Source organism: Astatotilapia calliptera, chromosome 1, assembly GCF_900246225.1.
Source record: "Astatotilapia calliptera chromosome 1, fAstCal1.2, whole genome shotgun sequence".
Taxonomy (NCBI): Eukaryota; Metazoa; Chordata; class Actinopteri; order Cichliformes; family Cichlidae; genus Astatotilapia; species Astatotilapia calliptera.
This window is the reverse complement of record NC_039302.1, coordinates 17,283,912-17,306,809: the sequence shown is the minus strand read 5'-3', so window position 1 is coordinate 17,306,809 and position 22,898 is coordinate 17,283,912. Positions and strand designations below refer to the sequence as shown.

Genomic DNA, 22,898 nt, shown 5'->3' with positions numbered 1-22,898 from the left:
GCTTTTGTCCGACAGGCACATCTCAGCCTCTCCTGCCTGTGCCTGTTTCTCTGGAAGCTCCTGCTGTTGCCGCTTCTTTGCCCAGTGTGAGCAGCTTCATACTGCTGGAATGTAACAGTAACAGGCAGTACCATGGGAAGAGTCACCGACTGGGGGTGAGCTGCACGCCCTTTATTCAGGCCATTGCCGAGCTCACTGGACTTGAGACATTTCCTCATTCATCTTCATTTTTTTTTTCGCACTGTTGTGTAGCTTGGCCCAATCTTTGTTTGTGTTACCCCACCTACTGTTCTCTACTCATCAGCTCTTACTACTTTCCCTCTTTCTGCAATAAACTTAGTCTTCACTTTTAATTTCTTTCTTTTCCTGTTACTTTTTCCTGTTTTAGCTTTCCTCTGCTCTTTTTCACTTCATAGTCCTCCTAACAAATTATTTTTTCTCTCCTTTCAGTGTCTCGCCTTTCCTTTATCAGTTTCCTTCCTCTAGAACATGGGATCTCCTCATGATTTTGTCCTGTCAGCATAATAAAGGAAGACTTTTTCTCAGTTATGATACTCTGTAAAAATGTACAAATACTTTACTGACATAATTAGCTGGAAAGTAGTGATCACACCTCCTAGTATGAGGTCAGACCTGCTTTTGGCTTCAGAGCTTGTCTTACAGTAACTCTTCATGGTATTGACTCAAAAAGTCGCTGAATTTTCTTCCATATTGACATGACAGATGGAAGCATCACACAGTTGCTGGCGATTTGTTAGCTGCACATCCATGATGTGAATCTCCTGTTAGGGATCCATGCTTTCATGTTGTTTATGCCAAATTCTGACCCTTCCATCTAAACGTCACAGCAGAAATCAACCCTCATCAGACCACGCAACATTTTTCGACTCTTTTTCTGCCTTATTTTGGCGAGCCTGTGTGGATTACACCCTCAGCTTTCTGCCCTTAGCTGATAAAAGTGGCACCTGGTGTGGTCTTCTGTTGTTCCAGCCCATCGTCTTCAAGATTTGACTTGTGCATTCACTGATGCTCTTCTGCACACCCTGGTTGTAACTAGTGGATATTTGAGTTACTGTTGCCTTCCTATCAGCTCAAAGCAGTCTGGAACATTCCCCTCTGACCTCTGGCATAAACAAAGCATTTTTTGCCCAGAGGATTGCCACTTGCTGGATATTTTCGCTTTTTTAGACAATTCTCTGTAAATCCTAGAGATGGCTGGTTTGGATTTTCCCAGCAATTTCTGAAATACTTCTGAAATGTTCATAACAGCCCATCTGGCACCAACAACCACATTCAAAATAACTTAAATCACCTTGCTCGCTTTGAACTTCAGCAGGTCGTCTTGACACTGTGTACATGTCTAAATGCATTCAGATGTTGGCACGTGATTGGCTAGTTTGATATTTTTTTTGTTGTATGTGATAATGAACTAAAGATTTGGAGGGGGGGGTCATGGTTAGTCAGACAAAGCAAATGTTAAAGACTTATTGTTCTGTGAGAAAATGAACTAGTCTCTTATCAGTTATGGCAGTTTCACGTTGCTCAGAAAGAAAGTAATTATCAAATACTGATGTTTCTCTAACTCTGTATCTGTTCCTGTGATTAAAAGTGACAATTTCAGAACAGATGCTCTCATAGCAGCTTGCTCCTTTTTCTAGATACTGTATCTTTGTAAGGTAACTTTATATGGATGCAACATGTTCTTGAGAAAAACCAACCCTGAATACAAACATGTTTGTGTTCAGGGTTGTAAGTTCCCTGTTGCCATTACAAAAAGTGGTGTAACTTGCATGGCAGCATATAGAATTTCTTTTCTTTTGGTCAGCCAGAAAAGTTAAACAGTTAGATGGAGTGAGTGGATCCATTCCTTTCAACTGTGTCTTATACACAAATACATAAGCACATAGAGACAAACAGTGAAATGACACTAAATGCCTAAAACCTGGTCCTTAAAAGCCTTTATTTACTTCTTTGTTTTAAAAATACTGACTTACTGACTTGTTTTTATGTTTTCTAAAGCATCGGTATTGAGTTTCAGGTTTACATGAGCGACTGTTGGATAGCAGCAAAGTAAATCTTCTTTCTAACAGAGGTTAGTTGTGTTCACACAGCCTGAAATGTGCAGTTGCCCCCTCTGTTAGCCTTGTAAGTCTTCACTCTTCCTTGAAAATCAATTACATGCCACTTAGAGTATGTGTCAAATGGCATTTTGGTGCCTGCTGCCCGCTGTCAACACAGTAACTTGAGCTGCAGCTGTTGGACTTACCAAGATATAATCCTGACTCTCAGTTTAAGTGGGGCAGATTTGGAGGTCTTGTCTCCAAAGCTGCCTATTTATTAAGACGGAGATTCAACACATGCGTGGCCTCCGACATATATTGACACGCTGACATTTGCACGCGCGCAAAGTCACTGCCTTTTGGAGAGCAAGACATCCTTCGCTTGGCATCACTTCTGATCTGTAGCCAACGGTTATTGGCACGCTGAAAATGTTCGGAGAGTACTGCATTTTTCTTTAATTTGGCTGAATAGAAACACACTGGTTCTGGCATAAAAGTGCAAAGTCAAAGTAGTGACGCTGGCTGCACAGTGTTGAAGTCATGCTCCTGTTTAGACAGGCAATGGAGCGGTTCAGATACATTATATATTCAAAGCAAACGCAGACCTTTTATGGCCACATGTAACAATTCTCAGCTGTTAGGTTTCAATACAGAAAACAATACATTTCTGAAAAAAACATAAAGTGAAGCTGACTTCAGGATGGAGAAGGTCACCAGGAAAGTAACCAGCTGTGTGTTGATGCCTGCTGACTGCAGACTCATATGTTGACATATGATGTTCTGCCCTGCTTCACCTAAAATTGTTAGGATGAATTACAGATATATTGTAATAATATAGCTGTTGTATTGTTTCATATCCAGCTTGGTAGAATAATGCACGAGCAAAGGAAAAAGTCTCATTATCCTAATTCTTCTTGATTTGAATGTATTTCTATTTGTGTTGTGATTTATGATGATAAAGAAAATAAACTTTGCACAGTACACATTTTGTTTCTCGACTGTTATTATAGCCTGAGGTGAGCCTTTATTGGAATTGATGGCGGACAGTTTAACTGCTCCTTTTATTACACCCCTTAACCCTGTGGTCTGTGGTGATATGCAGAAACAGTATGGGATAATTGCTGTATTTTTCTGCGAGGCTAAAATTGAACTAATAGCACGTCTCTGACACCAGTGCCACTGTTTGGCTGTTTTATTTTTGTAATTTAGACCCGGTAAAGCCTTAAAAGAGGAATTTACTACATTGACATAATGGTTTGCGGTGTAACCTGCAGCTGACAAGCACCTTCTGGAAGAACTCTGGCTGAAGGAAAGGTGAATGTCCTCTTGTCATGGTAACAAATTATGTGGGCTGAGGAAGCTAAGCGTGCAAAATATTGTGACACATTCATTCTGTGACCTTGAGCACAGGTAAACATCGGCCATACTTGACAACCTTATCAAACCGTTTGCGGGAATTGCTTCCAGAATTCCTGGACTAGTCAACAGTGGTTTTAGGGCTTGCAGTGGCAAATATTAAGGCCATTCACGGTTCCCAATGTGTATGTAATGTGAGGATTTTCAGTAGTTCACTGCACTAATGCACTGTTAACTCAGAGTTTTCCCTTTTTAAGCACTTTCTCTCTGCAGCTCCACTGTTATAAAAGATCACCGAAAGTTTCCATTTTACAGACTCGTGCATGTTTTCTTTGAATTTATGTATTTTTTCTGTACCTATTCTCACTCCCTTAACATATTTTTGAGTTTCTTTTATCTCCCGTAACAAAGGAGCTTGGAAAACTCTTATACCATGTCAGCAGATTTCATGCACCAAGCTGTAACCTAGTGCGCCTTAGTGTGTAAGTGGGTGATAAAAATCACATACAGCTGCAGCCAAGGTGAAAGTTATTTGACACGCTTCTGTGATTTTTTTTCTTACTTGCTCTTTTCCCTATTTTTTTTTCTTTTGTACAAGTTGCTTTATTTTATTATCAGCCTGCATGGATTGTGGTATGAAATTTTGGAAAAACACTCGGCACTTTGTATCTGCGTAATGATTTGGAGGCCACACTGGCTTGGCACAGGCGCACTGTAATCCATTTATCTTAACAAACAAATTGGACTGGGTAGCAACAAAGTGCTGCTTGAAGTTGCATTTGCATTGTATGCCAGAGCAACAATGAAAGGAAAAGCTTGAATTGTTGTTCATGAGGTATTTACCGGGAAATCACACACAGACACACACACACCGAGACACAAACACACACACTAGATTGAGCTGAGAGAATGGCAGCATGAGATTTGACATGTTTTCAATTTATTGTCTCATTCTGCAGCAAACAGTGGGGCTGTCACGTGGATGTAAAGCAAGACGTAATGGCTTAGTTTCAGTAACAGATTTGTAAAGCACGCGAGTGTTAACGGGTGTGGCCCACACACTACACAGAAATAGTGATCTGACAGTCTGTATTTAGGTTTTTGAGGGGAAGAAAATCTTATCACCCTGCTGAATGGTTATTTGATAGACCTGCAATGAGGCTTAACTTTGGCCGTCCCTTGCTGAGCTGCTGTACTGCAGGTATTTACTGAGAAGCAGAGTGAAGTTCAGCCAGGTTCACTGCAGCACCGCTTCTGCTCTCCAGCTATAAAAGGCACAGCAGCTCCTGTCTGATGAGAAGAGAGAAAGAGGAAAACTTTCTTGGTTGGTTGATCACAGGCTGCCTCTTGGAGTAAATGTTTTCAGAAGATTAAAAGGAGCCAGCTTCACTACTATCAGCCACTGACCCACCGTGGTAAATTTAGTACTCCAAAAGCTTCTTTTTTTTCTTCCCTTCATCACAAGAAGAAGTGGAACTAAGTGTCGCTCGAAATAACAGCACTTCAGACTGTTCTCGCGCACGCTAACTTCCACTGTGGTTGTGAATGATTTGGATAAAAAAAAATATATATAACTGACAATGGCAGGGACGACAAGCCAGCTGCTTTTAAAAATAATGCCATTCTTGTTTCAGTTTATCTGTGCAAAGCTCCTCCAAAATAATGTGTGCTGTATGTAATCGGGCTTGATTGATGACTCATGAAAGAAGGGCCGCATGACTGGTCGCGTCAACAGGTTTAGAGGCTATGAGCGTGAACTCCTCGGCACTGTGTGTCCTCTGCGAGAACCCTTTTCTGACATGTGGTGAGATATCAGCTCAGATAATGAAAGGCTCTGGGCAGTTTGTTATACTATTGTTTTTTTTACCCCGTGTTCTGAATTATCTGCACAGTGGAATGTCTGTTTTTGATTTTCATGGTTTTATGGATCAATAAATTTGACCTTGGAGATCAAACTATTTTTTATGACATGTTAAATCCATGTTTCTTGAATTCCTGAGCCCACATGTGTGAGCGTGTGCCCATGGGTTTGATGGACACACAGCATCATTAGGTTTTGACTACAATTGAAGGATAAGAATTTATTTAAAGTTCCTATCCTTAAATTTCCTAATTTCCTTTAGTTTAACTCTGTACTTCTAGATTCACAGTGTCTATTTGAGTGTGTGTGTGTTGCACTTCTTGCACTCAATGACATGTGTACTTTGTCTTCTTGTCCTACTTGACTACACAAAGGCTACATTGCAGCACTTCATGTTGTTGCTACTGGCTGAAACCTTGAATGATGAGAGCAGTTAGTGCAAGAATAACGCCTCTCTCTTCCTCTCTCTGTCTCTCTCTCTCACATGCACACACACACACACACGCGCGCGAGGAGGGAAAGGTAGGAGGGAAACTGAGAGAACAGCAAATACTTTTATGTTATTTTCACCTAAAATTTCCTACGACATATGACACGCAATCTAAATGTGTAATCAACAGACACTTTGAACTTTTTTCTATATGAATGACAGAAATGAACCCAGGCCAAAGTATTTGGTTAAGAAGAGAATTCATTGAATAAGTTCTTGTTTCACTAAACACTGAAATCAAATCCCACAATCCTGAACTCCACACAAAGCTTAAGTCCTCACAAACCCTGAGCAATATTGATCTAGAAGGTCAGGAGTGCATTGGTGAGATGCCTACTAATCCTGTCATATGATACTAATCTGGTTAAAAACAATTGACCTCTTACCAGAAATGTGACATTATATGCTGATCATTACTGATTCATACCACACCCCTTCCCCTTGTACTTTTTTCTTCTTCTTTCATAAAATCCAGTTGAAAAGTATATTTAAAGTATAAAACTGCAACTGATTGGATTGTAAACTAATCTCACTGCAAAATCTCCCTGAAAAAGCAACACACACAGTTGTGTATAATAATTAAAAAAAATATGATACCTGCATATTGACAGTTTTATTATTGTCAAAGCTGTGGATTAGCTATACTTCACTTGTGTGACATAGAGAACTTCGGTTGCTCTTGTCTGTCCAGAAGGTTTCTATTAGCATAAAGAAACAAAGAAACCCGTGCTGGATCTGCAGAGCAGCCTTGAGTCAACAGAGAGCAGGAGGGATCAGATGGCCTCTCAGAGACTCCTAACTCAGGACAGATGAAAACAGGGAGTCAGCATCTGCTCAGGAGCTTTCTCCCGTGTTAAACAACTGGTATAGATCAAACATTGCATTCTTCTTTATTCATCATAGTGTAATTCAGTGCCTCGATGTTTGTAGGCGCATCTACATCCGGTTTTACATTTTTGGGGTGTGCGGTGCACATTAAGCGGTTTCACTCTACATTAGGCTTTTCGCTGCAGGAGCGGCAGGGTTGAGTGAACCTTGTGATGTGCTCCAGCCGAATGCAGGTCTGCATGTTCGCTTTTGTTTTCCATGTGCCTGCTCTTCCATGAGCGCACCTGAGCTTTGAAGCTGCCTGTTGTCCAAAAAGAGCTACATCTCCTAGCTTGTGTGTGTGTGTGTGTATTTGTGAGAGTGAGAAAGAAAAAATAGAGATGGGATCAGGGATGCAAGCATAGAGGACAAAGATAGCTTTGATCACACGTGTCACTAATGTCCCGATCCTCTCTGTAAGAACATCTGAGGTACCATCACAGCTGCTGATGAGAGTGAGCTGCGAGCAGCAGAGGAATTACTTCTGGTTTTTTGTCATTTTAGTGCCATTTTTAAAGGCGGTTAGTTGTATTTTTTTTTTCAAATTGCCTATTTTGATTTTAAATTATTGTTAGTTGACACCTGAGTGACCATGTTAAACATCCTGCTGTCTGCCCTGATGGATCCTGACAGGCGTTTAAGGAGCTTCAGGAGGAGCGAGCGACTTGCATCCATACTAGTACGTATGCCCTGGTTTAAATGGGGGTTTTTTCTGCCTGTTTTGTGAATGCACTTTTGCAAGACTGTTGTGAAAACGTTACCAGGAATCTTTTCCTTTAATATACTTTAAAAGTGGTCATGTGTGTCCCTGTGTTAATTATGGCTGCAGGCTTTAGAGTTCTTTGTCTGTGTTGATCCTCTTCTCAACTTGACCTAGCCTTTTCCAGTGGTGACCATTGACTTGCAGTCTTCAATATATAACCTGACACTTCTGCTTGGTGGTATTTTTTTTCCTTGTTGGATTAGATCTGGAATTAACTCCTTAGACCACCTACACTGTCTCCAAACCCTCCTCCACGTTTGAGGCACAGAGGAAGTGATCATTAGAGGAGCTAGATTGGGGGGGTGAGATTGCTCGGTTTGTTTGGAAAAAAACAGGGTGTGTCTTTGTGTTTATATCCTCCTCTTCACGTTCACCGTATGGCTGGACACTGAAAACTTAGTTGTGTGCCACTGCTTCGTCATCTCTTCTCCTCTAGCCTATTTTAATATTTCAAAGGCCATTGTTTGCTGGAAAGAGAAGTAAACTGTGAAACAGTGCAAACTGAGATTGTTGCATCCTGAGGGCGGGTTCTGGTTTAGGAAGTCATAGAAATTTCACTGCATTGGCTTTTGGGGTTTCCTGTGAGGTGACTTATCAACCGCAAACACCGGCTGTACCTACACGTGCTTTTAAATACGGTCTCCCTATTTAGTTTATCGACTCATTTTGTAATCTGCCAAGCTAACTGCCCCAATACGACCCACAAAAACACAAAGGACAGGGGATAGAGTCTCGATCATTCCTTATGCAACTAACTTTAGATATTCTGCTCACGTTGTTTTGCTCTAAGGGCAGGCATCCCGTGGCCTATTTTTTTTTCTCCACGCCGATATGCGGTGAATTTCACTTCTCTAAAAAAAAAGGCCCAAAAGGTGTATTTATAAACAGAGTGCAAGCTGCGATTTCCCTCTCCCACAAAATTAAGATTTGGAAGGCTGCAGTAGTCCTTGTGTAATAAACCATTCCCTTCGTCACACAGGGAAAGTGAGCATTCAGCATCAGCAGGGACAGCGGCGTCGCTTCTCCTCATTGTATCCCGGACTGTTAATTCCAAGCGATAGTGGGGGTGTGCACTTTATCGGCAGCGGTAAAAGTAGATTCAGAACAAGAATAAAAACAAAAACACGATGAGGTAATAATATACGGATGAGTAAAGTTTAACAGGAAAATGATGATAGGATGGTCATAAATAAAGTAAATGCGTGATGCCTCTGTTTCCCCCCTGAACTCACACCCCTACTTAGGCGCAATGGTCCGCTCCGTACAGAGACGACACGGCCGTTGCTCAGTGAGCGGAGAGCAGGGAAAGGTTTACTCAGCCTGCCATTGCTGCACACCGTCCTGGTGATGCCTACTCTTTCCAACTTTTCATCCAGAGGTTAGCGACGGAAATACCAAAGTAAGGAGGTCTTGTTTGGGTCGTACTTCCCTTTTTTTCTCCATCCCCACAACCCACACTTCTTCCATGACTTTGTACCCGAGTGGACTAACGATTCTGGTGGCGAAGATAAGATAATGAACTTTAGACTTTCCACACGGCTATTCGTGGCGTTTCCCGTCGTCCTGGATCAAATAAAATAACAACGTAGCCCGGCGTGGCGGCAGCTGGGCGAAAAGTGAACTGGACTGGAGGGAAAATAGCGCACTCAGCCAAGTGATTATCAAAACAGAGACAGGGACAACTTTTAAGCTGCCACTTTTCAACCGGAATAGCGGGGGAAATGACCTCCAGAGCTTCAAATAAGGTGGGTACCTGACAGGGAAAAAAAAAAAAATCTTGTGTGGACATTATGCTGCTGGCTTATGTAACGCGAATGATATACTGGAAGGCTAGCACGGGCCAAAATACAAACAAAGGTGAATTTTCCAGCCAATCAGCTGTTTATAAGTTTGTAGAATATCAGTAGGCTTGTGGTAGTGAAGGATGCTTAGTGGTGGTGGTGTTTTCATCTGTGTGTATGTGTGTGTGTGTGTGTGTGTGTGTGTGTGTGTGGCTCAGAGGGTGTTTTGAAATCCACACCTTGTAACACAGCCTGCAAGCAACTATGCAGTTTTTAGTGAGCTAGATTAAAATAATCTGTCTTTTATTGATTGTCCGTGTTAAATCGCCTGGTGGTTTTTATACCATGTCTCAGCTGAGCTACCTGTTGATTTTTAGTCCTCATTTTATTAAAAGGGTGGCAGGAAATCCCCATGGATATGAAAAGTAAGTGAGCCTCTGAGGCAGGAATTCTGCTACGGGATCTTCCTTTCTTTACATTTCAGAGACCCAAGAATGGATCAGACCACAAAGTACATTGAGTTTGTGGGGGATTTAACACTACACTTTTGATGAAAACACCACTTTCCATAAGTAAGAAGCAGTCTTATTGTAGGTGGTCTAACTCTAAATTAAGTTGATTGTACTGGGACGTCCCATAGCATGCCTCTCAGGTCCCTGCTGTGTGTAATTATCCATTCATCTGTCTAAATATCTGCTAAGCCTTGATAATTTCCTAGTTTATATAAAATGTAAGCTATGTACTGATGGTATGATGTATACCAGGCGTTTATTAGCAAAACAGTTACACACATGTGATTGTGCTGTTTTATAAACCACTTGTATTTTACTCATGTCTAAATAAAAAAAATTCTGGAAAGAGAATTTAAGTAGATTAGACCTCATGTTGGCTCTAAAACACCTCCCGACGATTATGTAGTCTTTTGTCTTTTAGGGTTTTACTGTTTATTAGTTTTTTCCTCACTTTGACGAGTTAGGAATGTGCTGTGTTTGTCTATCACAAGTAGTGAGATTCAGGTTTGGGCGGTTGTTCCAGTCAGACGAAACCTCCTCCCTCATGCGAGCTGATGACGACATGCTGTACTGTATCTTATGGTTGTAGTCACACCTTCTCATACAACTCACTACTGAGTGATACTTGAGGCTGGTAATGAGCCCGCTGTGGTTAATATGCTGATTGGTGTAAAATTAGCTCTTCAATCTTCAGTTGTTCTCTGTCTCTTGGGGAATCTGTGCTGAAACGCTGACTTTTACTACAGCAGGTAGGACTGTCTGTTTAAAGTGAAACTACCATCACGATGGCAGTTTCAGCTGGTTACTTTTAGCACCCTGCTAGATCACAAGCAGCCAGTTTTACTGATTAAACTCAGATAGACCAAAAAGGGAAGAAAATATCTTTTGTTTAGCTGTAACATGATTGCTAACTTAATTAAACTAGCTAACATTTTCTTTATATATTTGTGAATAAAAGCTTTTCTGTGCTGTCTGGAAAAAGTGTTAGCATTAGTAGTTAAGCAACAATAGCCCACATCCACTACTATTATGGAATGACTATAGGTTTAGTAACACTGATGAAGGCGGGAGTTGAAGAACCACAGTTGTCTGACCATTACACGTAGTAAGGGCAGGTTGGTTGATTATTTCACTAGATAGTCAAGCTTGTTACCTTTGATAGTTGGCACCAGTGGATAAAAGCTGGTGTGGCCAAACTGTCATGCCACGCCAGTATTATTCAAGTTGGAAAGTAGGATAGATGTTTTGTATTGTATTGTCATCTAGAAGATAAAAATGGGCTGTGGCAGAATGAAATGCAAGATAAACACAGATGCCCATTTTAAAGAAAGCGAGTGTGTAGACTTGCTAGCACTGCAAATGTTAGTCACACTTTTTTTGTGTTTTCTTATTTTCAGACTTGTCAGTTAGCCTCCTGTTTCATTATCTATGTAGTTGTTGGGACAGTTTCCAGTCGATGCTGTTGAACAATTCTCCAGTTCATGGCTCAGTTTGATGAATTGGTGTAATTTAACACTTTCTAGTTATGGGAAGCAGGGATGGGTATTTAAAACAAAAATACTGTTAGATTTTTACTGGAAACTGCTTGACTTTTCTTGGAAGATCACCCTCACGTAGTTTTGGTACAGTTGCGACATGCTTGTTTAACCTGACGTAGTTTGCAGGGGGCTCGTTACTGTTTATTATTTAAAGAGTTCTTTGTGGCTGTAGTCATCTTTGGCTTTGCATGTTTTTCCTGTTTGTTCAGTATTGTCTAATCGCAACAGCTAACACGTTTTATCAGTTTCATGCCTGGTACTTGAAAGTGCATTCTTTTTAAAAGGTTGTTGTTCAACAAAAATCTTCTTAGGTGCCTTATCACCCATTACATCCTATCATGCGGAGGTAAAAAAAAAACAACAACACAAAAAAATATATTTTGGATAAAAAACAGCTTAAAAAAACAGGATACAATTTTGTAACATAATTAATATTTTTGTGTTCAAAACTCATGCCAGAAACAATCCCTAATGGGAAGGTTATGTTTCAGCTTTGGATAATCAGAATCAGAATCAGAATCAGAAATGGGTTTATTGCCAAATGTTGAGCAGGTTTACAACATTAGGAAATTGCTGCGGTGCTTCAGTGCAAACATAGTGTCATAAATAGCACTTAAATAGACATGAAAAAATAAAAGTAGGGATAAGAATTAAAAGTGCTACGTAGAAAGATATGTGCATGAGCTATACATGAGATATATACATGAGAATAAGAATTAAGAGTGCTACGTTGAAAGATATATACATGAGTGCAGGTGGTGATCAGTGCCAATCATGGAATGATGCAGTGAACACAGCGTAGGGTCATGTGTTAGTAGCGGGAACAGTCATATGGTTATTGTTCATGTGTCCAACAGCAGAGGGGAAGAAACTGTTCTTATGGCGAGAGGTTCTGGTGCGAATGGACCGGAGCCTCCTGCCTGAGGGGAGCAGGTCAAACAGACTGTGTCCAGGGTGAGAAGGGTCAGCTGAGATCCGAGCTGCACGCCGCAATGTCCTGGAGGTGTACAGGTCCTGCAAAGATGGGAGTCTGCAGCCAATCACCTTCTCAGCAGAGCGCACAACACGCTGCAGTCTCTGTTTGTCCCTGATAGTAGCTCCAGCATACCACACGGTGATGGAGGAGGTGAGGATGGACTCGATGATTGCAGTGTAGAACTGCATCATCGTCCGTGTTGGCAGGTTGAATTTCTTCAGCTGCCTCAGGAAGTACATCCTCTGCTGGGCTTTCTTAATGACGGAGGTGATGGTGGGCTCCCACTTCAGGTCCTGGGTGATGGTGGTACCCAGGAAGCGGAATGAGTCCACAGAGGTGATGGGGGTGTCAGTCAGGATGATGGGGGGGAGTGGGGCTGTGTGCTTCCTGAAGTCCACAATAATCTCCACTGTCTTCTGGGCATTCAGCACCAGGTTGTTGTGGCTGCACCAGGACACCAGACGTTCAACCTCTCTCCTGTAGGCAGACTGTTCACACTTCTCAAAACCAAGGGTCTTCTTTTCAAATTCAAGAAACAGAGCCAAAAAAAACGCCCAAATTTTTTTTTTTTTTTTTTTAAATTACATCTTCCACTGTCAATAATAAAACTTATACCTTCTGTTTGACCGTGCTAACATTCCTGTATTCCTGCTGTTAGCTGTGCTCTTAACGTTATTTGCAGTCCAGCATCAATAGCCACATGTTAACTCCCACTAATGAGTAGTGCTGGATTCCTATGCCGCACCGGTATTTGTCACAGTCCACAGAATTCCACAGTTGATGATCAACTGTAATAAAATGTTGTGGTGCATTGTTTCTGGAATAGAGTTACATATGTGGGTGTGTTGGCCTCATGTCTCAGACGTCAGTGGTGTTATTGCACAATACTGTCCACTGCTAGTGTGCCATTGGGTTAGTGTGATTTATTATAAGCATTTAACTTCCACTCAGTTGTTATAAGGATATTAGAGTGAATAAGAGTAAAGCCTTTTATCTACCCTAATCTTAGTTCAAGCTGCTTTTCAGTTTGTTTTGGTAGATCTGCAGAATAAAATAACAGTTTGGGGAGAATATGTCTCTGTCATAAGACTGAAAGGGAAACTTCTTTCCATTGGGTGCCAAAGGTCATGTTGTGGCACTGGGAAGAGAAAAGAAACTATATCTGGCTGCGTTTGTTTCCAGAATTTAGTGAAAAGTGTTTAAGTAATGATTTTAAGACTAGACTTGTCATACCTAGCATTTATGGATTTTCATTAAATCACTATGTAATATAATCAGTCATTTAACTGATATCTAACTACTTGAAAATGAATACACGTTAATCCAGCGAGGAGTTGGCCTTAACTTTCCTTCACTACACTAAATGTTGGCCTCATTCTGTGTGTTTGGCCTTCAGTCATCCCTGCTCACTTCTTTGAATGTACCACAAGAAAAGAGATGCAGTTTAGAGAAACAGCCATCCCTCTGGCTTTTTAGACGGCTGTGTTTTGAGTAGACGGACTGAAATAAATGGAAATTACGTTTGGATGGAGGAGGTTGTATTAATTAGAGTTGCACAGCGGGCCAAGAACAGCCTCTGTTTTGCTTTGATGATTACACATCTCCATTTACATCACTGAAGGAGGGAAATGCAATTAGACAAGCAAGTGCTAAAGAGAGAAAAAGAGTCCTGATGATGTTTTTGTCATGTGTCTTAAGCTCTCCATCTTTTTGAAGAACTGGGGCTTATATGGCAAGTGATTAATATATCAGCCCTTGTGTCGTCTTGTGTCTTTGACACAGAGTTGCACCACGAGTTTATTCATTATTTATCCAGGTTTTTGCAGATACACTTCTATGAAGATTTCACACAGCTTTTGTTGTCCCCTAACAAGTGTGAACAAATAAAAACTCTCAAAATATTTTTAGGAATATCCATGAAGACTGGACATTGTTCAAAACAGATGTGGTCACATGATAGAATAGATATTTGTACATGCAGATGCGTTTACACATGTTTGTCATTGCGTACAGCCTGTTTTGCACAAATGCTGGGCGTTGTGGACGCCCACTCGCCCACTCTTGGTCTCACTGAAGGTCATTTTGAGATCTGCACATGGCAAAGAGTGATGAGTGGAGGGTGGGTCCTGCCTTTCTGCTGTCTGAGTACGCAGCAGCTCTGCGATCTTTTGAGAACCTCAAAGGAGACCAAAATCCCAAACACACCTACAGATGGGTCTTTGATTAGCTCTTGATTCAAAGTCCTGTCTCAGCCCTTTTAAGAGCAGGTCTAAGCTGTCTTTGTATAGGATGAGAGGGATGCCAGTTGAAGGCAGCAGCCGGGAGGTTGTTGGTGCAGCTGGACTTCAGTTATTTTGTGTTTTGTTTGTTTTTTGGCTAATTTGTCCCCGGCTGGGACCAATCTAAACATGCTATTTTGTCTGGGACAAATGTTTAGGCATTGGTCCATGAAAAAAGACACAATGTAACTTTTAAAACACACTCAGCGTAAACTTACTTTAAGAGAGGTTATGTTGCAGAAGAGCCAGATAGTGAACTGTTATGCTGTAGGCATCACCTCGTGCCGTACTTTAAGTAAACGCACTGAAAGAAAGCAGCTGCTTGTGATGTTTCAACATCAGGGGACTCGAAAGTGTGGCAGTTATCAAGGATATCTGACCTGCTTATCCTTTCATCTCTGGAGGGAAATCCAGGGCAGATACACACAGCAGGGGGCAGGTGGATAGCAGAGAGAGAAAGAGAGAAGGAAAACAGAAAATGCCTTCTGAGGGAGGAGGGGTTATCGGAGGAGTGAAATGGAGAAAAGGAAGGAGCGGGAGGGAGAGATGCACCGGCTATAATCTGAGTCACATGGCAGATCTTAAAAGACTGCTTCTGTCTTCTATAATCGTGGCATTATAACTTTAGTCTAGCCCATTAATATCTGCTTTGATTGAATTCAAATGCAACATTAAAATAGAGGGAATAAATTGAATTTCCCAGTGTGGGCCAGAGGCTTTTGTGGCATAGCACTAGTAGTAGTTTTGCAAAACAGTCCACACATTTTGTTTAATGCCTTGCATTACAGTTGATGCTGTGCTCTGTCTTGAGATGGATGTTGTGAAACTGTCGAACAACAGATTAATGATCAGTAATCCTATGTTGACTGGAATTACAAAAAACCTTAAATGTTAAATACCACTAACACTCCTTGTTAATTCTTAGTTTTTTCTCATGCAGTATGAATATAAGCATTTCTGTCTCTTTTCCATGGATGTGATTGCTTCACTGAGACATCAGTGGGAATCCTTGCAGTTTACTAAATGAGCACACCACATCCTTGGATGTGATTGTTCCACATCTCTGATTTTGTGCAATAGCATTGGTGTGGTGTGAACTCTTGCTTTCTCCTGCCACCATAGTCAGTTTAAAACAGGATGCAACAACTTGATGAATTGCATTTCATTTTAGTAGCTGTAAGGGTTTGATGATGCGTTTGTTTTGTTGTGGCTCACTCTTGAAACTGACTGGGCTGAAAACTGAACATGTTGTGTGTCTGTGCGAGGTTGTACAAGCTCGTTGTTTCATGCAAAAAAGATCATAGCAGGGGTCTGCCCAGGAAGTTTAAACCTTGCTTCAGTTATGACGAGCTTTAATGTTAAGTTTAAATGTCATGTAGCTCCCTCTGGAAGATAGACTTGTTCATTCGCAGTTGTAATGTCATCTAGGGCTGTGGGAATAAAATAATTCACCACCTGTCTCGTACCTGCTAATACCAGTGATTGAGATTGAAATTTCTCTGTTGTTACTCTTTGATAGTTTCTTGTTCCTTACTATAAAGCCCATCCAGCCAAGCAAGGACCACTCCAAGCCAGCCCTACGTCCTTTCTGGCAGGGCAGTGCAGTGCAGGACTCCGCAGGGATTTATCATTCCCGCTACAGGCATAAGGGATTTAACACTGTGTGTGTGTGTGTGTGTGTGTGTGTGTGTGTGTGTGTGTGTGTGTGTGTGTGTGTGTGTGTGTGTGTGTGTGTGTGTGTGTGTGTGTGTGTGTTTGAGAGAGAGACAGAGTGAGAGCAAGAGAGAGACGATGAGAGAGAGGAAGAGGGGAGGTACAAGAGAGAGTGCATGTGGCAGCCGTGGCTCAGCTGGTTAGGGGAGAGAGAAAGAGACTGGAACAGATTCATCCCAAGGCTTGTTGCCCTACATGCCTACACACACACACACACAATCTCTCTCTCTCTCTCGCTCTTTTACTTTCTGTCTCTGCCTGCCGTGTGTTCATTTGCTTATCTTCCACAGTGTTGGGAGCACTGCACTGTCTTTTCATTTTGGCAGCCAGTCACCCGCCTATGGAAGACACTTTCTGCAGCTTAAGCTCAAATTTTGGAATAATCAGATGTCAGAATTGATCCTCATGAATTTGCTTTTTTAAAATTTAACAAACTGTTTGTATAAAAAAGGTTCTGCGTTCATACACTAGTCTAATATCAACACATATTCTGCCTGCTAGTGACATATTAGCTCAGAATTGGTATTATATATTCACCGAATCATCCTCAGCTGCCACTGCTGTTCTCCCTCAACTCTCCCATCAGTGTATTTGTTACGTGATAATCAAGCAATTTGATCCCAGCACCATGTTGTAGGCAAGAGCCCATCATTCATCATCATTAAGCGTCATCAACAGCTTAAGCACTCTCTATAAACAACCCTTTGTCCATCCTTATCTTCTCTTGCTCTTAGTTTTGAATCCTTTATCTTCCTCTCTGTCTCTATATCTGTTCCTCAGCTTTAGTGTAAAATAGATGGGGCCTGTAAACTGTATTGTTCAGTGTTTGGGGAACTGCTGTCATACTAGTAAATTTTTAAACCTGATATTTGTTGCTTTAAAAGATAGTTTGCTTAAGGTGGTAAGGTTAAAACATTGTGCATCCTCTGCTTTTTCTGTTAAATTGGCAGTCAACTGTGTTTAGGTAGCACAATTGAGCCTCCATTTTTCTGGGACACTTCAAACCTGGTGGCAGGCAGAATTACAGAGTAAACATGGGACATACACGGAACCTAAACATTGTTCTGTAGCCTTTGTAGCATGTCATTTTCATAACGGAAACAACTTGGTGAACCTGCAATCTCTAACTCACTCTCTAATGTCTCTAGGTTGTAGTTGTAATAGTGGGACTATAGTGTTTCCCTTGGTTAGGTTCTTGTACATGTGCACGTCCACATGCATGCTGTCCTGAATGAATGATTAAAAAAAGTTTTGACTCTTCAAATATTTGAATTCCCTAGTTCCCTTTTTGAGTTTAAACAAAGTAAAAAGGAGCCAATACATTCTGCTGCCTCTCTAGTGTGTCTCCTATGCTGCTGACAGACTCCACCAACTTGCAGCTGGCTAGTCAAGTTCTCGTTCTGCTCTGTAACCACAGCTCGCAATAGATCTCCAGTGCAGAATCAGTTCCACCATTGCCAGCTGAGTTAGTGAATCTGATTGCAGAATGAGATCCTCTCTGAAGCAGCGAAGCAGGTGATTGCAAATGTAAAAAAATCAAAGAAAGAGATGCGTTAGAGGTAGCTGGTTTGCAGTGTTTGAAATTAAAAATAAGAGCAAGGGATTTGTTTGCTAGTAAACTGATTGCATATGGAAACGTATAAACAAAGATAAAAATAACAAATGCTTAGTGAGTCACCAGGTGTTTCTCCACCTTGGTAATCCATCAAAGTGTGAGAAGCATAATTTGTTTCCTCAGAAAGTCAATCAAGAACTAAAATATTCATTATTCTACAGGTTCTCCAAAAACATAATCCACCATTTTATTCATTGATCATCTTGTAATTGTCACATTCCTGCTGTATTATAACATTAATTATGTAAGATTCTTGGTCAAATTTAAAAAAAAGAAAGAAAAGCTTTTAAGGCGCTTGACTTAAAAACTCAAATGAAATGGATTCTTTTCATCACTGGAGTAATATGTACAGCTAAGCTCCCACACATTCTGCGTGCTGATAACCATGTATCATGCTTGGGTAGGACTGAAATTAAACAGGACTGTGCTTACTTGTTGTATTTGCCCTCTCAGATGCTTTAGCTTCATGTGCTCATGCATAGCAGTTGTACTGCTATGACAAGACATTTGCAGTGCTTGCACACCAGATCATCGATGGTTATCTGCATGAATCGCTGTAACACAAGGGATAAGGACGCACTGATTATGACATTTTGGGGGGGGGGGGGGGATTTTATCGCTGTCATTTTTTTCACCGCAGTTTATCAATATATATCGCAAGCTTCAAGGTTAATTTTTACTGCTGTTATGTGCAGAGAGGAGGTTAATTTTGGTTTAAGTATTCTTTATTTTTAGTCAGATGAAGATAAATACACTGTAGACAAAATACAATGTACAAACTTGTACATTTACTCAATTGTGGTCACCCTTTACTCCAAAGCAAAACAAAAATACATTTTTTAAAAAGATGCAAGAAGTGCAGTAGTGTCTCAGTGCTGTCTGACAGAAATGTTTATGGCCAGGTTGGTAATGAGGGCCAGTTACGTAAATCACAGAGTTAAATCTAATATTTTTGACTGTGCTTTTACAGTGAAGTTTTTGTCATAAGGTATGGTATGGAAGAAGAAAGAGTCTGAGACTGTATGGTTTTGCATTGTGTGTAATCTAAAGTATGGCGCTGCTTCACATGACTTGTGGTGTTACCTGCCTTCGACACAGTCCTGTCTGCTTCTATTTCGGACTTTAAATAGCCCAAATTTCTCCCTTTTATCTTGCTAACACCCCCAAACACTGGTGTGTATGGCTGCGGTAGTTCAAATGTTAGCATATGTGCTGCACAACACTTTGTGCTTTGTGTGTCAGCCTAACCTGACGTGGCTCATACTCTATTCCAGTCACACGATTGGTTCAGTGTGGCCTTTTCTCATTGTCATTGGCCGTTCGTGTTGTTTGTCGAAACACGGAAGGAATGAGTTCTGCCAACTTTATATTGACCAGCTGTGTTTATGGCTTTATTGCCAAAGCCCCAAATGATGCAATTTTGTTTCCCTTTGTTTTTATTTGTGTGTGTGTTGTTATTTCTTCCCTTTTTTGTGGGGGTCAGGAAAACAGTGAAATGATTCAATAAAATAAAATAATCAAATATATTGTAAGATAACAAAAAAAATCAATTGAAATCAATTGAAAAGTGAAAAAAAAATCTTTTTTTGTACATGTGAATGTCTCATTTTTAGCAAGCAATACAAAGATTCATAGATTCAGATAATATTAATAATAGTTAAATGACCTACACCTTTTGGTTACTGCACGTTCTACATTACTGAATAGTGAGGTAAGCCTTTATTACTCATTTGCGTATTCTAATTAGATGAATTCCAAAGATAATCTTCCTTCAATATTTCTTCTTGTTGTCTTGGAGTAGTTTTGGGTGTTGTTGTCTTTCTGTAGTTGTACATCTTTGTAAAGAATGCTCTGACCCCTCCCGATCTACCATCACTTTGTGGAACGGTAATTGTGTTGCCAGTTTAGTTCTGGGAAAATTTGTGCTCAATGGTAACTCATTAATTCACTATAGATTCTGGCCCACAACATGCCTATTGTAGCAAAGTCCTCAGAAAGCTTGGGAATGCCATTGAGTGGGTTGGGCCTCTCGTTTTATGGCACCATGTGACAACTATGAGTTGTGGTTTCTGAGTTGCGTAGTTTGGGAATGTTGTGCAATGTGAAAGGCATCGTGTTTATACTTCTGTGGATTACTAAATTCTGCTCTTATCTTTGTAAGCTCACAAACTCTCTGTACAGTAGTTTTTGCTGCTTGGACTAATTTTGCCACTCCTGGAGTGACACGAGTACAGCGGAAAGAGGCATTGCTGAGTCACACCTGTGTTTAATGTGTGCATACGCATGTACAGTGACTTCCAGCCGCAGTGTGAAGCAGAAACCATAATTTACATAAATGAAGAATGCCAGTGTTTTGTCAATGTTTAGTGTGTAACACGGACACGCTTTGAACTCTGCTGCTTGGCTTTGCCATAAAACAACCTGCTGTGTGTCAAATGAAATGGTTAGGCTCTCCATGAATATGTTTCATATTGATACTTATTTTAACATAATCTTAGTGTTGATTTAAACGCCAGGAAAAGGCATACCACAAGCAGTGACAGCTTGGCTAACTACTTGTATAAATGCTCAGTTTACCCTTTGCACACAGTGTTTGCATAAAGTCCCACAAGCATAATAGTTAATATAGTAAAAAACATTTAAACGTTCATATCTATTTTTTTGAGCAATTTTAAATACAAAATGAAAATGTATAAATGGTTTGCCGTTGCCCTAACATTGCACCTGACATCCTGATGCTCCCACTATAATCTTCCTTCTTTGAACAGCTTTTTATTTCCTGACAATGCGTGTCTGTTTCCCATCATACCCGATGAGCTAATCAAAATCTTAACTTTAATATAAATCAATTGTCAGTGTCAATCCACTGCTTTCCATTTGACTCTCCCATCTCAACAGCTGAGAGTTGTAACTAAGCCTTGGGCTGAGTGCCTGTCAAATGGTTGTATTTCACTCCTTTGTCAGGCACAAACCGCACAACACAGCCGGGGAAGTTTCTGGCAAGCTAGCAAGACACAAACAAGCTGAGAGATGCACAACAGTGTTACCAAGATACACAGACTAGAGAAGGATGCCCTCCGTGCTAGTACATCAACTTAGCATTACAGTTATTTGCTGATCTCAAATTTGGGGAGGAGAAAATTTGGGATAACGGTGTAATTGCTATTCACTCTGTATTTGTTTTTCTGTTTTCGAAACCAGAATGACAGTCTTTGTTTAATCCGCTTATCAAGTTGCTAGTAGCACATTATAGACTGAGGGGATGTGGCTGCGCAGCCATACATGGTACATAAAGATGGACTGTGATCCCACCCACTGGTTTTTAAAGTCCTGTTTTGGAGCTGAGTTGAGCCTTTGCATGGTTGTCATCTTGGTGTTTTAAACCTGGATTTGACAAGTGAGGGGTGACTCTGACAGTGAAATTGCACATTCATTGACTAATTAAAATCACGTTCATGTCATCAGCCTGAAAAAAATCATTTTCTGAAACTTCATGTAACCATAACTTAAACGTACATCTGTTATACTGTCTATGCAACCAGGTCTGCACGCATTTGCACAGAAAAGTTGTTTCTCTGGGTGGGGGAGGGTGCGCTTTTTTTGTATCGCAATTGAAAAAAAAAAAAGATGTGACACTCAGAGCAAGCTGCCAAACATTAAGTATATTCAAGATATTGCCCATGCTTACTTTGATGCCCAAAATGTAACTGAGATTCTTGTTTAAATTTGTATATATACATATTATAGGTCAATTCTCTTGTTGAACTTGCGGTTTCTTTTCATTGGTTATTAATTAAATTATTAAGAGTAATTTAGATTTTATTACCCCTGAAGTACTGAATTTATCACACCTCTGAGCTAACATGTATCACAGTAAATGGCAGCACATGTCTTCAGGTGAATAGACGATCACTTATATTGAAAGCCACTGTGGGTTATTGTCATTTTTCACCGAAATCTGAATCTGATGTATTTTGTTTCCCTCATATTAAGTCACCTCAGTCCCGTTCACATTACACTCACATTTTCACTTGTGCTGATCTGTGCCAGAGTTTTCATTTTGTGCTCACTGAGTGTTAAAAGGAAAAGGAAAAAGGAGCGAGAATGAAGCAGAGAGGGCGGTTATGGCAGAAAGCTGCAGAGCCTAATGTGAGGGAAACCATTTGGAATGAGAAATGAGCTGAGTGAGAGCCTCGTCTCCTTATCTGTGCATTCCTGTAATGTGTGCATGTGTGGGAAGGGAGGGGTAGGGTGGGAAAACTGATTGTTGTGTGTTCGGTTATTGGCTGAATTCAGAGTTTCAAGTGCTGGATCTGGTTATCATTCCAGTGCTTTGGCTGACAGTTTGTTTCCACCGACACAAAAATAAAGCACAGTAGTGGATGTTTGTGGTCTCTGGATACAGTTCACAGTGGCAAAACAAAGGTTTCACCTCCTGTATGTGTCCTTATGGCACTGAGGATACCATGCTTTATCTCCACTGAAAATATAGATACCTGCATATAGTTTAATGTGATAAACCAAAGACTTCTGATAAACTCACTGTTAAAAAGAAAGAGGTTGACTCGTGAAGCGATTTCCTCTCAAGATGTCAAAGAAATTTGAACCCTTTCTCATGTATAGTTTGACGTTTAGTAGAATAGTTGAATACAGCCTCTAAAGCATGTTCATGCATTGGATTTATGTTCATTGGTACATTCCACACCCATCTGCACACAGAAAAAGAGAACAAAAGAAACTAAAACTGCTCGTTTAAGCAAAACATTGCCCACTCCTTGGATAAAAATCACCAAAGTATAAACTGCTGTCAATGAGGCTGTTTGAAATTTTTAAATATCTAAGAAACTCGCAGCCTAAACTAAACTTAAAATGGAAAGTCAGAATCACAGCAGAAGTTACTGTTGTCCTCTATGACCTCAGCACTTCCTGTCTCCCTAGGCAGAGAACAATTAGTGTGGTTGGGCTGAGATGACTTTGCTGCTGGATAAGCTGCACATGAGATGTTAGCCTAGCCTAGCCTAGCCTAGCTGTGTGTTTGGGTCAGTGGATAGCAGTGAACAGCCCACTGCACACCAGCTCTGTGGAGC

At 40.7% G+C, this 22,898-nt stretch overlaps 1 protein-coding gene across 13 annotated transcripts in view; it reads left to right on the top strand.

Moving 5' to 3' along the window:
* The window catches only part of tjp1a (tight junction protein 1a), a 102,006-nt gene that overhangs the window by 44,591 nt on the left and 34,517 nt on the right, over window positions 1–22,898 (top strand). The window contains exon 1 of one of the 13 annotated variants that reach the window (XM_026166863.1): window positions 8,657–9,142. The exons of 11 other annotated variants lie outside the window; for them this stretch is intronic. In XM_026166863.1, the coding sequence (XP_026022648.1) occupies window positions 9,119–9,142 (24 nt within the window). In that variant the 5' untranslated portion in view covers window positions 8,657–9,118. Of the gene's footprint in view, window positions 1–8,656; window positions 9,143–10,287; window positions 10,440–22,898 lie in introns of those variants that run through there. One more of the 13 variants, XM_026166874.1, reaches the window with a different exon arrangement.